At 40.9% G+C, this 13,131-nt stretch overlaps 1 protein-coding gene across 19 annotated transcripts in view; it reads left to right on the plus strand.

Moving 5' to 3' along the window:
- Positions 1 to 13,131, plus strand: part of AKAP13 (A-kinase anchoring protein 13) — a 320,680-nt gene that overhangs the window by 269,787 nt on the left and 37,762 nt on the right. For all 19 annotated transcript variants that reach the window (XR_012017659.1, XM_072798849.1, XM_072798869.1 and 16 more), the window contains one exon: positions 341 to 509. Coding sequence is in view for 18 of the 19 variants with exons in the window: in XM_072798849.1 (XP_072654950.1) it covers positions 341 to 509 (169 nt within the window). In the remaining variant the exon portion in view is untranslated. The remainder of the gene's footprint in view (positions 1 to 340; positions 510 to 13,131) is intronic.

The following is a 13,131-nucleotide window of genomic DNA, read 5'->3' on the forward strand; positions in this document are numbered from 1 at the left end:
CATGGTTGGGCTTGCTGAGAAGGGTTCATGGCCACCCCAGAGTCTTCTCCTCCCGTTCCAGAAAGTTCTTCCCAGTGTTTGTCCTGGGATGTTTTGTCCATCGGTGTAAACACTGCTGAGCAAGCCACCAACAGAACTGCCTAGTCTGCCTGGTCTTTCTGTAGCATTTCTAATACATCTTGAATGCTCATAACTTACAAAAACCACTGTTTAGGACCATGCTGCTAACTATCATCCAAAAAGTTCACCACCACCCACTGTTGACCCCCTGCCACCTGGGTGCCCAGGTAAGAGGGGGCTACCTGGTGTTCAATTAACTGTTGGTTCTTTTCTTTGGCAGGAAAAGGAAAAAGAGAAAGAGAAAATCAAGGAGAAGGAGAAAGATTTGAAGGAGAAGGACAAGAAGACCATCAACGGGCACACTTTCAGTCCCATTCCTGTTGTGGGTCCAATCAGCTGTAGCCAGTGCGTGAAGCCTTTCACCAGCAAGGATGCCTACACGTGTGCAGGTAAGCAACACACCTCTTCCTGTGATGCACAGTGCTCTTGGCTCAGGATGGCTCATTCTAGGTTTCCCATCCATTCACCCCGTGTCCCTTCCTGGTGTGTGTGGAAAGGTCAGCCTATCATGTCTGCTTTTAAACATCCTGTATATCATCAATTCTAGATGTAGAACATACAGCTTGTACATTTTTACTGAGAGACCCAATTTGTTAGATTCTGTTCTCTTGTCCCTAAGCCCCTGCCTGTCCCAGAAGTCTGTGTCAGCATCGAACGGGCGTCCTAGCCTCATACCCTAAAGCTATGCAGCAGCCCTTATGGTCAGGCCCTAAGTGTTCATTGTTTACTCTGGGACTTGGGTGGATACTTCAGCCATTTACCAACATCAGGTCATGGTGATTGCCAAAGGAAAGTACTTTCATGTGCAGGTCCCACACTGGCCTATTGCTGACCTGCTTAAAACCACCTTAAAGCCAAGTCTGTTAACTAAGCCCAGTTCCTGATTTTGATAAGATATTCTGAGGCAGAGGATGGCTGGAGTGTTTCATCAAGGACCACTCGCAGATAATCTTAAACTCCGTGGGCTGGATGCTCCCTGCATAGTACTGAGCTCTGCCATTATTGTGCAGAGGCAGCCGAGGCATACTGAGCTCTGCCATTATGGTACAGAGGCAGACCAGGGAGCATGGCTGTGTTCCAATACAAGTTCACTGATAGCCAGTGAAACTGAAATCTCATGTGATTTTCATGTGTCATAAAATATATTTTTTCCAATCTTTTAAAAATGTCAAAATCGTTTGTAGTATATGGGCCTTACAGAAATAGGTATGAGAGGGATCTGGCCCACAGGCTCTGCTTTAAGGCCCTTGTCTCAAAAACACTGTTGTTGGATAGATGGAAGGTAGAGATACTTGCAGCGCACCCCACGGTGAATCAGTGAGGCTGCTCGTGGCCAGAAGCAACCAGTCTGGAGATCCATTCTCCCAGGAGGCTGAGGTTATTGGCACTGTGTGGCACCTATAACCACGTCAGACAGTGTGTGATTGAGACGATTGTGATATGGTCTTGTTTTCAGTCATTTGTGTGGAGGGTCCCAAGTGACTTGTTACCAGAAATAATTAACTTCCTGGAATTTGAAGTGTTTGGAAGCTTGTTTGAGCAGACTCAGACCTACTGCAAAAATGATTTCCCCTCATTCACTCTTGAGTCAGAGTCAAGGTAGCACACAACCCACAGTCCAGCTTGTCGGTACCACAGCTGTCATGACTTTTTGAATGACTGGCTTTATCATCAGTCTTTTAAGATGACTTTTGTGGATATATTCTATACCAAATGTTGTCTGCAGCCCTATTTGTTGTATTGTCCTTTTTTTTTTTTAAGATTTTATTTATCCATTCATGAGAGACAGAGAGAGAGAGGCAGAGACACAGGCAGAGGGAGAAGCAGGCTCCACTCAGGGAGCCCGACATGGGACTCTATCCCAGGTCTCCAGGATCACGACCTGGGTCGAAGGTGGCGCTAAACCGCTGAGCCACCCAGGCTGCCCTGTTGTATTGTCCTTTAAAAAAAAAAAAAAAAAAAAAACTACCTTGTGGGAGGAGCTCTTGTCAAAACCTTTATGCACCCCTGGGGACAAATGTCACACATTTATGTCCTCCATGTGAGACTCACCAGGAAATGGAATGTTCCAGTGTAGTGGTAAGTTTGTGTGACCTTTAGGAAACAAGAGGCCACCACTGTCTATTGACTCCTCCATGTTTATTTTGGGGCCCAGGTTCTGTTAGGCTCTTCCCTGGGACACCAGTTGAATGTCCTGTGGTTAGTTCTTTAGCCATTTGACCCAGCTCCTTGGTCCTGAGGGACTTGGTTGCCTAGGGTAGTAGTCACCAAGCACTATGTAGTGTGTTCATGTATCATTAAAACATTTGTAGCCTACTTGCACAGGATATATGTAGTTAATGCAAGAATTACATACTTGACCTATCCTATACTGCTAAAGAGCTCATCCTATGCTAAAGAGCAGCAAGGAGACTTGCCTCCTCCCAAGACTCTAGTGAGAATTCTGCATCATATATAACCTGGGGTCCAAATTCACACCATCCATACTCCAAACTAAGAAATTTTCACAAGCAGTTGAATGAAATCCCAATCTGAGAATGATCAAACCCTAAGGAACCTCAGCTGAAACACATATAGACCTGTACCACAGGATCACTTTGACAAAACAGGCTATATAGAGGTTCGTATGAGGGGAAAAGCGGTCCTATTAAAGCTGAAGCTTAGCTTACAATTAAAAATACACGGGCCCCTGCTTGACTCAGTTGGTTGAGCATCTCACTCTTGATTTCAGCTCAGGTCATGATCTCAGGGTCATGGGATGAAGCCCCACATCAGTCTCTGCACTGGTTGAGGAGCGTGCTTGGGATTCTCTCTCTTCCCTCCCCTGCAGCCCCTCCCCACAGTCACTCTCATTCTATCTGTCTTAAATAAATTTAAAAAAAAAAAAAAGACACTACGTAAGGAAGTAAACCACCATGAGGAAGTTAGCAAATGCATAGACAGGTAAAGATGTTGAGGATTATTAAGAGGCTAAAATGAATAGAATTTCTAATGAAAGAAAAGCACAGCTAAGGGGTAGATTTGAAAAATAATTGAATAAAATTTCAGGAATAAAAATATTCCCTGGAAGGATCTTCGTGGAAATTTTTTTCAGACACATCTGCATTCTGCACTATCACTGGACTGTTGTGATTTCTGTTTGTTTACAAAGGAAGAAAATGACTTCCACTCTGTCACCTGCTTTAGGAAAGGGAAAGCTGGGTGAATATTCTAGGAACTCATGACTGCAGACTGACTTTATTTTTTACATTTAACCGTCAGTAATTATGAATTTGAGTTCCTTCTCTTAAGTGAAATTCTTTAACACAGACCAGTTACCTCTGCACAGTGCTGTGTTTGGTATTTTGGTTCATTCAGAAGCCGTTGGTCAGGAAGTATTTATTGAGCAGCAGTTTGTGCCAGGCACCTTTTTTTCCCAACTGAATATGTTTGACGTATAACATTGTGTAAAGATAAGATGTGCAAACACATTAATAGATTTATATATTGTAATGTGATTGCCATTGTAGCAATATTCAGCACTTCTGTCACATTATGTAATTGTCCTTTCTTTCCAACAGTTAAAATAATGAGTGGCACCTTTCTCAGGCTGCTTACAAAGCGGCTTTTGAGAAGAGTTCTGAAAGTATAAACCTTGGGGGAAGCCTGGGTAGCTCAGCAGTTGACTGCCTGCCTTCTGCTCAGGGCGTGATCCTGGAGTCCCAGGATTGAGTCCCATGTCGGGCTCCCTGCATGGAGCCTGCTTCTCCCTCTGCCTGTGTCTCTGTGCGTGTCTCTCTCTCTCTCTCTCTCAAATAAATAAAATATTTTTAAAAATAAATAAAAATATAAACCTTGGTACCTACTCATTGCAGTATTATTCGAAATGTGGAAGAATTTAAAGAAACTAAATATCCATCAATAAGATATTGTATATTCATTAGATGAAATTTGGAGCTGATACTAAAAAGAATAGATCAAGGGTCAGCTGGCTCTTTCTGTAGAGGAACTGGCAGAAAATGTGCTAGGCTTTGCAGATCTTTGTTGTGGCTGCTCAACTCTGCCCCTGGAGCACAGAAGCAGCCCTAGACAAGACAGAAAAAGTGAATGTGGCTATGTTCTGTGAAACTATTCACAAAATGGATATGGGCTGAATTCAGCCCACAGACCACATTTGCCAGTGCCTGGGATAGCTCTGCAGATACAAACAGATCTCCAAGGCACTTTGATAAGTTGAAAAGACAATAAGGACTGTATGTGTGATCTGAATTTACAGAAAACAAGTGAACAGTCATTGTTAATGTAAATATGCAAGAATATTTAAAAGGATGTACCCCAAACTGTTCACAATTTAAAGGAAGAGACAAGAGATCAGGGAGACTTAAATTTTTATTTTATTCTCTTGTCTTTGAGTCTTTGAAGACGATACTTACATATTGGTGGTATGAGCAGAAACGAAATGTGAACCTTGGATCACTGATAACTTTAAGGGTGTTTCTGGTTGTCAGCTGAACTCTGATGAAAGAACAAAATATGTTGATATTTGATTCAGGAACTTCATGGACAAAGAGCAAAATGATACCAGAAAACAGCTTGACAGAAGACTCAGGAGTTGCTCTTTGACTGTTAACTGACAGTACCTGCTTCGAATAAGAAGCAGTGTAGTTGATTCTACAAACTCTCAGTACTGAAATGTGATGTGAAATAATACCAAGGAGTTAAGGACAAAAGAGATGGCAAATTTTCTTTGAAGTAAGACCCAAAGAATCTTTTCCTTTGTCCTGTAGGAAAGAGTGAAAACCATTGATTTGTGGTTATAGTAGTTGGATGACTCCTGCCATGACTGGCTCCAGACAACTTTTCAATTTAAATTCAGATTGAAAAAAATAGTCTGGTTTATATTCAGTAAATGTTTTATCTTATAGTGCCATTGGTTTTTAATATACATTTTTTGGGGTAGCCCCGGTGGCGCAGCGGTTTAGCACCGCCTGCAGCCCAGGGCGTGATCCTGGAGACCCTGGATCGAGTCCCACGTCAGGCTCTCTGGAGCCTGCTTCTCCCTCTGCCTGTGTCTCTGCCTCTCTCTCTCTGTCTCTATGAGTAAATAAATAAAATCTTTAAAATAATAATAATAATAATAATAATAACATTTTTTTCTAGATTAAAGCAAATGAATTTTACCCTCCTTGGCTATACTAATTCTTAGCCTACATTAGACTATAATGACTCAGAATTAAACCTGCAGCTGGCACAAGATTGATTTGTCAGATAGCAGAAATATCTGCTGTAATGTAGCAGAATGCACTTTTTTTAACCACAGGTGTCCTGAGCCCTTTTTTCTTTTTTCGATATCTCTTCCTGTTAAACATAAATAGAATTTCTCTTTTGCTGGGCTTCCTCCATGAGGAAGCACGGCCAGTCTTCCTAGACTGCGGAACTGCTCACACTGTTTGGAATAGTGTGCGCTAGGATTTTCCCTGAAGAAGAGGGTCTGAGACATCTCTTGGAAGCTTCTGTGGCCTAAGGACACCACAGCAACCCATGTAGAATCATTTGTGTGGGTTCTGGTACTGACAAGGAAAAACTAAATGTAGGAGATTTGAGACTTGTGGACTTATCAGCCACAAGTCTGCGTAGTAATTAAATAATCTGATAGGGCAGTGGTTTTCAGAATGTTTTTTTGTAGGACTGTTTTGGAAGCTCTATAGATTTTTGAATGTATACGTTTTTTTTTTTTTTTAATTTATTTATTCATGATAGTCACACGGAGAGAGAGAGAGAGGCAGAGACACAGGCAGAGGGAGAAGCAGGCTCCAAGCACCGGGAGCCCGATGTGGGATTCGATCCCGAGTCTCCAGGATTACGCCCTGGGCCAAAGGCAGGCGCCAAACCGCTGCACCACCCAGGGATCCCTATACGTATTTTTTAAACTAATTTTAAACCTGCATTAAAAATCCACATGCTCAAAAATTTAACCACATTTTAACATCAACATATTAACTTTAGCCATCACCCTACCTGCTTGTTTGCATTTTTCCTTTGGTCTCCAATTAACTGAAAAACAGAATGTGATTGCAAAGAAAGCCATTTTTTAAACTTCTAATATTGGAACCTACTTATCTGTGTGAATGTGAGGATATCTTCTATATTGTGTATGCAAAACAAAATACAGGAGTAAAATAGATGCCAAGGTAGTTTCATAAATTACAACTGTCCTAGGCACCTCTGATTTCTGATTTTTGGATCTATTAAAAAAGAATTCATTGTTTTCATTTACTGACTTTAAAAGTAAACGTTAAAATTGTAACTCAAAAACCTGTCCTAAATAGTTTACATATTTGATGGCCCTATACAATATTTGACTTAAGACCTTTTAAAGAAGAAAACCAGTAAAATCCTAGATTGGCTACTCGTTTTATGCTAACCATGTTTATAAGCGGATGGGACTTTTCTATATTGAACTTTTTTGGCTTAACTATTTCTTCTGGAAGCAAATTATTTCATGGAGTCCAGCATGTCATCACTAGAGTCTTTTCTGTTTAGAGGATCTGTCAGGGGAAGGGAGTATCAGAACACCCTCAGCTGGATGATAAACCCTTTGATTTATGGCAATAGCTTGATCTAGCGAAAATGTCACATTTTACTAGTTCTCCCTATTGTGCAAAAACAAGGAAAAAGAATATTTTTGAAGTTTCAACTGAATCACTCAGCAAAAAGGAACAGTTTGATAGGGCCTGATTGTTACCCTCATCTGCACCTAAGTTTCAAAAATCCATGTTTAATTTGCATGCCACTCCACCTCAGAAACTTCAGAGCTCCCTGCCTCCACTGCAGCTTTGTATCACCTCTGAGGAAGTGTTGAAATAGGCTCACCATTTGGTGGTGGCATTAGATGTGTGTATGACAGTGTGCAGCTAACCACTAATTTAAAAAAAAAAAAATCAGGGCTTGAAAGCAAAGGAACAGTGTGTAGTCATTTTCCCAAAGGAGCAAAAGTAATCAACTGATTCTCCCCAGCTTCCTGAAGAACAGGGCCTGCAATGAATGTTTATGTTGTGTGAAGCACCATCTGTTATCTTAGCAGGAAGTGGAAAATATGAGTAATTTGGAGATTCAGAATCTTTTTTTCCCTTTTCTCCATCCCCTCCCATGTTCAGGATCTTTCCAGGAGTCTCAGGAAACATAGCATCCCTCCAGTTAATCACTTACTTCCTGATAGCTTTCCTTTTTGGTTTAACGTAACCTTCCTTGCTGACTCCTGGAGCCTCTACACCCAGGTGCCTGCTCAGTCAGGTTTGAGTCATGATATGGGAAGATCAACCACATAGCCTGTCGTACTGATGGATGATGGTGGCTGATACTGATGGGTGCCAGTCTTCCAAATGTCATTAGTCCCTTTAACATATCCTTCTGCATGCATATACTAAGCAATTCAACAGGATAGAACATTTTAAAATGCATCTACAGCTCTTGACTCCACTGGAATACACCTGGGCCGGTCTGAAGTGAGTCCTAATTCTGGATGAAAGCTTGGATTCCTTTATGTGGACTTGTGTGGAAATGGTCCTGGTCACAGGCACTGGAAACAGTCTCCATATATAGCTCTTTGCAGTCTACTGAGGTTAGGGAGAGAAAACAAACAATGAAAACCAAGGCTAAAGCCCCCTGCCAGGACTACTTTGAAGTAATTTAATTTAGGAGAAACCTGACAGGTCTTTTTTTCTCGAATAAGAGCCATTATTCGACTCTTGTTTGGCTATTAGGTCGCTTTAATGGGGAAAGGAAAGAGTGTCTTTTCCAATTCTTTCTTCTTGGGCTATGTAAAGCCCTTGAAATATCAGCTGTTCTTTCCAGCTGCCACAAATAATTTGATCTTTGGAATGAGTGGTGGAGTCCTTCAGATTAAGGAATTCATTATGTTTGGGTTTTGGATCTTGTCAGTGGTTCTGTTTTGTTTGCTTTAAACAGATGTAAGATGATCTTGAGGTTATTATTGATTTATTTTCTGTTGTGTTAGCAGCTTCTAAGTACTTTTGTGATAGGTTGTTTCTCTTGATTAAAAAAATAAACAAGTAGATCAGCTGCACTCTAAGTAGGAACCAGTGTTTAGAAAGTGCATGATGGTCAGAGTTTGCTTTGGATTTTATCTGGGAAGGCAGCTCTACTGTTTCTGGCAGGTGGAGTTCATTACTTACATGAGAGAGTAAAATACACATAATTGATTAAAAACAAGAAATTTGTCGTTTAAGGAAAAGGATAAAAGAACAGCCTGATCAGTGAATTGGTTCTTACTCAAGCAGAGCACTTTTGTTGCATTCTGTTTACCAGTGTTCTTACGAGAAATGCTGTTCATGAGCCCTTTGGCTAAGATGATGAGGCTCTTGTCTGTGGCTTTCCTCTGTTCAGCACATCAGCTCTGTGGTTATTACACCAGCTACAAAGAACATTTTACGTGCCTTGTAGCTAATAAGCTCTATCAGTCCAGACCACGATGTTTCACACTCCCCGGAGATTTTAAACAAAAAAAGTTGTAGAAAGAATTTTGGACCATGTATTTCTGAACTCATACTGAAATGGTTTGTTATTTCCACTGTCGTTCGTTTTAGTTTTAGTTTCCTGGCTTAGGGTTGAAATGATAGGAAGCAGTTGCACCCTTCCCTTAAGTTTCCTTAAAGGGAACCCTTCAGCCTGTTCTTGAGAAAGATCAGAGAATTTTCCCTACATCAGTTTTACTGCTCAGACATGCATCTGTGAGGCAGAAGTTCTGGCATTTTCCCTAAGGATGATCAGTGACATAGGGCGGGAAGGTCCCTCGCTTCAGAACGTAGCTCAAACAGGTGAATCCTTCCATTTGTGGCAGTCCTTGTACCCCTGCCATTCTCTGTTTCCAGCTCCATTCAGCAGGGCCAGTCCTCTTACCCTTTGGTAAAGGGGATTTTTTTCTTGAAACTGGCTGGTTTTTGGTTTTCTGCTGAAAGAGAAACGTGTCACATATAACAACAGTTCACTACAGATCTGTGGCAGTTGGTGGCAGAGGTTAAAAAAAAAAAACAACAGATATTTCCCAGTTACGTGAGTTTTCCTTCACATTCTTTTGTCTGTTGCCTCCTTGTAGAAAAAAAGAAGTTGTTGAAGGCTGGGCTTTTTGCATTTAAGTTCGAGAAATCTAATTAAGAGTTGGCTCTGTTCTCATAAACCACTGTGCTGAGACTTTTTTGAATAGCTTTGAAAAATGAAGGTATATTGCTTACTGCTATAAGGAAATCTTGTTCTTTTAAATAAATAAATAATAAAAGGCCAAATAGTTCTTTGATCTCCCTAACAACATGGTATGGTTTGTGACAGAAAGCCTGACAATATATTGGATTTGTCTTTGGTTCTTCTGTTCTTGGTAGTTATCTGTGTTCCAAAACCAAAAATAAAGTTTTAACGTGACTTTGGCTGATGTCAGAGGGGCCAGAGTTTCTAAAGCGCGCACACACACACACACACACACACACACACACCACTAAAACTGTGACTGCCAACCAAGTCCAGGACAACTTGGTAACAAGTTGACTGTTTTTCAAGTAGGTATTTGAGTATGTTAGGCAGACATCCATGAGAATTATTTATCACCAAGACTTATGATCCCATCAGCACATTCCAATTTCAGCTGGGTTAGAGGTTTGGGGGCCTGTCTCCACTAAAAAGGGAATGTATATGAAGAGGTGTTTCCTAGAAGTACATTTTAGTGTTATATCTGCGTGTGTGATTCATCAGTTGGAGTTGTCTTTTAAATCTCCAACACTGGCCTGAGAACTTGAATATTACTGAAGTCTGTGAAAAGTGATGACACCACCTCTTTCAAAATCGCCTTTGCTTAATTCTGTCGGGTGATAGAAATGATTGGGGAGAAAGGCATAGGCAGAATGTTCTCTGGAGACAGGTCATGTCCCAGTGTACTAACTCTTGTGGTTAAGCTGTCTCTTGTAGATCAGAATTAGTGGCAAATCCCACCTCCTGGTGCCCATAGATGATGAAAAACAGTATTGATTTGCATTGAAGGAGAGAAGAAAATGCACTTTTGTAACTGGAATAGAAAACCATAGAAGCTGATTGAAAAATTGCTTTTAATTGAGAGTCACTAGAGGTGGGTGAGGGGATGGGGTAATTGGTGGTGGACATTAAGGAGGGCACTTGATGTAATGAGCACTGGGTGTGGCATAAGACTGATAAATCACTGAACTCCCTACCTCTGAAGCTAATAATACAGTGTGTATGTTAGTTGAATTTAAATTTTAAAAAACTAAAAGTGAACTAGAAAAAAAAAAGAAAAATTGTTTTTTTTTAAGTTATCTCAACTATGATTGACTTTTTTAAATGATAAGGAAATGTTTATAAGAAAATCCAAGGAACTTTGGAGGATATTGGAATGCAATATAATGGGGTCTTGGTTTTTTAAAATATTAGTTCAAAGCTCTACATTAATAATGTAACAACACATTAATAATGTAACAACACCTGTGTACTCACCAGTCAACATGAAAAAGTAGTAACATTTGGTTATATTGCTTCAGTTTATTTTTCAGTTTTGAAGAAATAAACCATTAAAGTCTAATCCCCCTGTATTTCCCTTCCTAACCCTCTTTCTCCCTCCTCAAGGATAAGCACTGTCATGAATTTAGTGTATACATAATCTGTATTTTATAATTTTATTTCCGGTGTAAGCAACATTTAGTTTGTTTTAGTTTATATAAATGGTATCCTACAGTATGTCTCATTCTGTAAAATCTACACATCCCTAGAGGATCCAGAGTATTGAAACTGATTAATCTAGATGATTGACTTCTAACTCTTGTATGGTATTCCATTTTATGAATATATCAAATCTGTCCCACTACTAAGTTGGTTGGGTCATTTCCAATTTCTTTCTCCTGTAAGTAGGACTCCAGGGAACATCCCTTTGTGTCTGTATGTATGTATGTCTTCCTGTACTTGTATGTACACCAGCGGAATCGCTAAGTCATAAAGCGGGCACATTGTCAGCTTAATCACATGTTGCCAAATTACTCTCCAAAATAAAGGTACCAACTTTCTAGACCCTCGGCAGATGCTGAGAGTTCCTACACCGCCATTTCTTCACCAGTATCTAGAATTGGCAGACTTTTATCCAATCCAGTTGGACACAAAATGGTATTTCTCTGTTTCAGTTTGCATTTCCTTGATTTCTAGAGAGATCAAGCACTGTTTTGTGTCGTGAATGGCCTGTTCATGTTCTGTACAACTTTTCTGTTGCTTTTGTCTTTTATGAAAAATCTTTAACACTTTCAAGATGCAGTTATTGTGTGTGGCAGTACATTTAATTTCATTTCAAAGTGTATGGTTTTCCTTGTCCTTGATATGGATTTGTTAGTTTCCTCATATACTTATCTCCTATATTGTAAAGCGTATTTTGTTTAAGTAGAAGGGAGCAAACGAGAGGTTCTCCTAAGCAAGACTCTAAGAGGGAAGAAAGAGGAATAGGATTAAAGAACAGGTATTTGAAACATTTCAGCTGAGTGGGGATTCGTGAAAGAGGAAAGATGGCGAGGGGAGCTCTGAAGTCTATGTATGGAAGAGATGATGAGTCAGCTAGGCCTTTGGAACAGGGCGGCTCCATACTTCCCAGCATCTGTGTGGCAGGCACCCCGCGTAAGGATAGTGTACAGATGGGAGAATGCTCCTTTCTCATTGGAAAATGACTGTAGGAATTTGTCTCCACAACTGTGTTGTGTGCTTTTGCTGTAGGTCCAGCAGTGGAGCTCACCCACCCACCTCTGTCCCCTCTTCAGACATCTAGTGCTTACTGTGGGCCAGGAACTAGGGATAGAGATCTAAAAATTGTAAAAGACAAAGTGAGACTCGCTCAAGGAGTTTTCTATCCAGTGGGACAGTACAGCCCGTATAGTACAGTATCATAATGGAGGCAAGCAGGGAATGGCAGAAGTACAGAGGTGGGGGGATCTTTTCTTCCTTGGGTGAGTCAGAGAGGACTACATAGAGCTGAGTCGCACTGACCAGTCAGGAGAAGGGACACAAGCACAAAAGACTGTTTGTTCAGGGCTCACAGGCAGGCCATATCAAGCCAAGGAAGAAATTTGAGCTTTATCCTAAAGATGATGGGGAGCCATTGAAGAGTTTCTGGGAAATGAGTGGCAAAAACAATTTTTAAATACAAATCAATAAAGACATATGGTCTAGCCCACCTATTGGTTCTTTGGCCTTTCCTAAACTGCATGAAGTTTTCAGCCAAGCTTCACAGGGGCCTAGATCCTGGAACAGGAGTTACATTGCATGATACGAAGAGGGGCATAGCCACATCGGTATCTCAGGAGTTACATGGATTTCTATTTGTGGTTCTACTTTTTCTCTCAGTAGTAAACAATGACTTCTTTATCAATTTTTTTTTTCTTTATCAAAATTGATCTGTATTTTCAAGTCACAGAGAACTGGACAAATTAATGACGGCCAGTGGTTTCCGGTTCTTTAGAGAAACATCCTCAAAGTGTTTACTTTTGCTGATTAGAATGAGTCACTCCCCAGGGGTCTCTTTCTGCAGAGGCCTCCTTATGCCCAGAAAGGGACATTGCCGAGAAATCCCGGCATTCCTGTTGAGTAGTACATAAGCTCTCTCTCACTGCCGACCTCTAGAGTAGCTTCACCACTTTCATGGAGATGACCACAGACGGTAGAAATTATAAGAAGCATGGCATCCAAATCACTAACTTGCAGTCTGTTCCTGGAGAAGAATGCAATGGGGGGCAAGAATGAGTTAAAACCTTCCAGTATTTCTTCTTGTTGATGCCAACATGAGCCCTTTCCAGGAGAGCCTCACCTTGTTTTGCCATTGGTAGAAGAGCTTAGATGACTCTTCAGGTGTGTTAACAGAAAGGTGGCCAGACCATGAATGCCACATGGGGTGGAGCTAGAAGAGGTTAGCTAGACAGGGGACAGAGGCAGGCCTAGGAGCAAAAGGCCCAGAATAAAGCCTTACCCCACCCCTAGGACTCC

The sequence above is a fragment of the Canis lupus genome, chromosome 2 (genome assembly GCF_048164855.1).
Source record: "Canis lupus baileyi chromosome 2, mCanLup2.hap1, whole genome shotgun sequence".
Classification (NCBI taxonomy): domain Eukaryota; kingdom Metazoa; phylum Chordata; class Mammalia; order Carnivora; family Canidae; genus Canis; species Canis lupus.